General features: G+C 38.5%; 1 protein-coding gene across 8 annotated transcripts in view; it reads left to right on the top strand.

Annotated features, from left to right (window-relative positions):
* Positions 1 to 1,405: 1,405 nt before the first annotated feature.
* NOX3 (NADPH oxidase 3) overlaps positions 1,406 to 5,009 on the top strand; it is a 45,624-nt gene continuing 42,020 nt past the window's right edge. For 7 of the 8 annotated variants that reach the window (XM_085541535.1, XM_085541536.1, XM_085541540.1 and 4 more), the window contains exons 1-4: positions 1,406 to 1,932; positions 2,588 to 2,683; positions 2,906 to 3,016; positions 4,782 to 4,866. In XM_085541535.1, the coding sequence (XP_085397661.1) occupies positions 1,888 to 1,932; positions 2,588 to 2,683; positions 2,906 to 3,016; positions 4,782 to 4,866 (337 nt within the window). In that variant the 5' untranslated portion in view covers positions 1,406 to 1,887. The remainder of the gene's footprint in view (positions 1,933 to 2,587; positions 2,684 to 2,905; positions 3,017 to 4,781; positions 4,867 to 5,009) is intronic. The other variant, XM_085541539.1, reaches the window with a different exon arrangement.

The raw sequence follows: 5,009 nt of genomic DNA, 5'->3' as shown, positions 1-5,009 counted from the left end.
CAACTGACCTTTTAAAAATGGGTTTTTTTTAAGCTGTTTTGTAACTGCAGATCTTTTGTGCCAAGTCAGGAAGGTCTGATGGAATGGGTTTTACTGAGGAGAACGAAGAGCACCACAGACAGAGTTTGCACAGCTATGGTATGATCAGTCACAGAATCATAGAAAGGCTCAGGTTGGAAGGGACCTCAGTGCCCACCCTATCCCAATCCACTGCCATGGGCAGAGCTTCCCCCCACCAGCTCAGGCTGCCCAGGGCCCCTTCTAACCTGACCTTGAGTGCCTCCAGGGATGGGCATCCACATCTTCTCTGGGCAGCCTGTGTTGGTGCAAATGGATCCATGAGCAAATGCAGAGTACCCATAATGGCAGGGCAAGATAGGAGCTAAGACCTGTTCAAGACCTTCCTGCAGAAGCTGCTGATCGCATCTAAGAGCAGCCTGGATGAGCAGCATCAGTTTCCTTTCCCCAAGAGAATCAGCTACTGTTAGTTGCGTGATGTACAAAAGGGAAGGGATTTCCCTCTTGACATGTGTACAAAAATCAATGAATTATTCTTCTCTCTTAGTAAAAGAAAATGAGAAAATATGATCTTCACACTGATTATAATCATGGTGCTGGACATTCAAATAACCACTTACAAACAAGTCCTGGATAGACCAACCTCATTCTCTGATAAACCTCTCAAAAGGTTTTGATCTTGCTGAGAGGTACTGAGTCCTGCTGACTTGTATTTGCAGGAGGATCATTAAATCCTCACTGGAGCAAACCTCTGAGGAGAACGAAATATGTTGAACATCCTCTATACAAACTTGGATGAAAAGGAACATCTGGTTTTGTAAATAAAAACAAATCCTGGAAAAAAATCATAAGCCTGGATAGTGTTTGTGCATTGCATTTGGAAGAGTATTTTATTTCCTGAGTACCTTAAGAGTTGCCAAAGCCATGACAAAAAGTGGGAGCAGGGTCAGGAGCAAATTAAAGCCAAGAGGAAGGCTGCTCTAGCTGCATGTGTGGGGAACAGACCCAGCTTCTCCCTAACTCCTCTGTGCTAAGACCTCTGAAACATACATTCCCATTCAGCTGATGTTTTTGAAGCTTGACAGAGAAGCCCAGAAGGGAAGTACTTGTTGCCTCTCTCCTCCTAGAAGGGAGAGAAAGAGTGTTATACCCACAGTATACCTCTCTAAGCAGGACAGTAACTGCTTATTTTATCCCCTCAGTCAACAGAAAAAGAAAAATCATGCATTTCAACATTATCATAGTTGCAAGAAATTCAGAAGAATGTTACAGGGTCACACTTTATTCTGACATTTCTGACTCCTGACCATGTGACTTTGACAATTCCAATAGGCTTTATAGCAATTCTCCTCTCTTGTATGAACATAAGGGATGCTCACTTTTGCTAATAAATTGAGAGATCAATAAGGATCATTATATCCTGCTCAAACAGAGAACTGAAAGGAAACAAATAAAAAATCCCACCACAACTACAACTATAAAAAACAAAACAAAACAAAACAAACAAAAAAAAAAAATCCACCCCCACCAACAAATAAATACTAGTAAAGAAAAAAAAAAAAGAGAGAGAGAGAGAGCAATGTAATGCCAGCATCTCTCATTTGCTGAGAAATAACTTTGTATAGTGGAAGTACTGGACAATGGCTAGCATTTTATTTACACAGGTCATGAGACATGTCACTTGGATGATCTGTTCGTGTCAGAGAGATTTTAATTAGAAAATTCCTGGAGGGCTCTTGCTCCCAGTACGTGCTTATTAACATCTAAAGAAAAAAGGAGTTACTAGAAAAGCCTGAGGAATGGACAGAGAACTCAGGTTACACAGGAAGGCAAGACACAGCTGCTGCTAGCATAGAAGAGACACTAAGGATGGCATGCTGGATTTTGAATGAAAAACTCTCAGTCCTATTATTAGTGAGTATTTTTAGCATTAAAATCCTAATTGGGTATATATAAATATTTCAGGCTTGTTAAAGACATTTTATGGTTTGCTTACAGTAATACTCCCAAGCTATATGTGAAGCTTGCTATAAAATATTCAGCAACATTTTTATAACTGGTCTTAAAAACAATTTAAAGTCTTACTGTTTTATTTTTAATTATTTCTAAGTCTGTATACATTAGACCTCAGATAAAGGGAAGAGAGGATTGGAATTGTAATTCAAATTATATTACATATCATTTTCAGAGGCTTTGATGAGTTAAGTATGAAGGATAGACAAAGGAATTTCCTCACCTTCTAACTTTCTTCGTTTCTGGAATTCTTTAATTTTAAGTTTTATTGCCTTTTTAGACACAAGGCTAAGCCCTGTGTTTAAGATCAAGTTTACCATCACACAGTAAATGTCATCTGTATCCTCTGCTGGGGACGTGGGGATAGGGCTATAATCCTGCATTTGCCTCATTTCAGCAGGCATTTGTGATTTCTATCATCTGTGATCAAGAGATGCATTGCACACTGATTTTGAAGTATTTCTCACATACTTTTCAAAACCATAACCATACCTAGTTTTATATGCATTAAAAAATATTACAATTTTCACTGATCTGCAGCCTATCTGCTTTGTAGTTGGTGTGGCTGGGCATGAATTTATATCTGTTTATTGATACCTTCCACTGGTATGAAGATGAAGATGCTTACATTTATACACGGATTATGTTGGGAGTAAGTATGAATTTGATTGTTAAAAGGCTTCACAAGAAGAATGAATGTGTAATTTGATTTTATTCACATCTCTTTATGATTTTTTTTTTGATGCTTAGCAGTAATTTTCTCATATAAAAGTATTATGTTACTGTAGTGTTTTCTTCCTTTTTTTTTTTTCTTTTTTTTTTTTCTTCTGTTGCAAACTTGTAATCTAATTTCTTTATACTGTTATATGCACAGTCAACCTTGGCTTGGGCAAGAGCTTCTGCAACGTGCCTGAATTTTAACTGCATGCTAATCCTGTTACCAGTCAGTAGAAATCTTATTTCATTCTTAAGAGGAGCAAGTGCTGTAAGTACCATTTCTCAAATAGCCATATTATCCTCTCCTTTTCACTTCTGTAGTTCCACAATATTGTCCATATCAAACATTTTCCAAGGAATCTTAAGTTTTGATAGACAAGTCTGTACACTATTGCCTAGCTATTACCATTTAAATTGTCAGTACTCATGAGTGCGGAGAAATAAAATACTTGTTTAACATAGCACTCAATGCAACACTGATTTTGGCAGCCACTGCATAGCACAGTGTCATGAAGTAAAAAGTGAGGATCGAAAAAAAGGGATTGTAAGAATGCAATTCAGCCAAATGTAGAGAATATTTAAATATCATGAGTATCCTGTATAGCTCTAAAGTGAAAATCAGTGAGAGGAAATGTACAGATAAGCACATCTCAAGGATAATAACAAACACATCTAAGCCCTTTTGACTGTGCGGACGCCATTTAGTTCTTTCCTTCTGGTAAGCATGTGTCTTCTGTATATGAGTGGTCATCTGCTCAGAGGCATTTGCATTAAACTTGGCATCACACACACAGGAAGTACTTATGGCTTTATCTCTACTAGCTATAGCTTCAGCTTGCAGTGAATTATGAGAATAAGAATTATTAGAATTCCAATATTATATGTTTGGAGAAAAAAATCACTGATGACTTCACAAGTCTAAGAACAACTGGAATTCAGAAATCACAGCATTAATTTATTTTATTGTCATCTGGCTCTTATTTTCAGTTCTGCTTTTTCTTTTTTAATCCTTTAAAGCACTGTCACATTTCAGCCAGCCTTTAGACTGGGAATCATCACTGTTTTTTTGTCTGTTTGAGTCCAATGGAGCTGAGAATTAAAAATAATAATAATAACAATTCCCGAATTTCTGAACTCGTTTGTGAATTAATATAAAATGTTTGCATGTCCACCTAACTACTGAGTAAGAACTTGGAGAAGTGCTATTCTTCTCACAGATTATCAATATTTTGATTTGCTAGACAACACTTTGCACTAGGCAGGAAACGACTTGTCCGTTTCCAGCATGGTCAGCACAAGACTGGACCCAGTGTCCATCAGAGGAAGCTCATGGCACCCCGCAGTGCTCCAGATTTTGGATGGTTTATTAGTTGGGAAGCAACATGGTTACATGCCAGGACCTTTGGCACGGCGCTGTGCCAGGCCAAGCAAGCAATCCAGCCAGACAGCATATATTTCAGAGGCTGAGCTGGGCCTGCAGGTGCTTTTTAGTTTCCTGAGGAGACTGCTGGCTTTGGCTCATTGCAGCCCAGCCCAGCCCCAGGTGGTCTCCGTGCAGAGCCACCTGCTGTCCAGCACATCCAGTAACAGGAATAAGGCTCAGTATCACACAAGCATGCGAACACCTGAGACATAGTTTCACCATCCTAATGTCTTCACTTCCTGAAAGCAATAAAAATTCTCTCATTGCAATTTTTGAGTTTGTAAAGCAACAGTGGCCCAGTCTGGTTGTGAGCACAGCCAGCTCTGGTGTTCTTATTCCAGCAAATCAGTTGTCAGTTCAGACAAGCTGCTCAGGTGTCACAGGGGAAAGCAGTTTTGCCCAACTTGAATTTGATCCCCTACATAAGCTGAATAGTTTAAAGGAATCTTGTAATGCTGTTAAACTGAAAACAATTGCCTGAGCTCCGAGGTTGTGTTTGAACCAGAAATTCATTTTTAGATATACTGAATTCCTCTAGCTTCCTTTCCAAAATGGAAGTTGCAAATAGGAATAGGAATGATGTAAAACAACTTTTGCTTTTTTTACCAAGTGCTGTGGAGGAGCACCAAGGAGACAGCTTGACAAAAACATCGCATTTCACAAGGTGGTTGCCTATGGAATAGCTGTAAATGCAAGTAAGCTTTTTTTGTTGTTGTTCTTTGTCTTTGAACTATTTTGAATTTCATAGTGATTCTGCATAATGTCATTAGCTCTGACATGTGCTATTTTAGTACTAGCATTTTATACCTGCATTTTTAAATAAGTCAGGTAGTCTCAT

This window comes from Coturnix japonica, chromosome 3, assembly GCF_054131305.1.
Source record: "Coturnix japonica strain WE chromosome 3, WE-NBRP24, whole genome shotgun sequence".
NCBI lineage: Eukaryota > Metazoa > Chordata > Aves > Galliformes > Phasianidae > Coturnix > Coturnix japonica.
The sequence above is the reverse complement of the archived record's forward strand: the minus strand, read 5'-3'. Positions and strand labels throughout refer to the sequence as shown.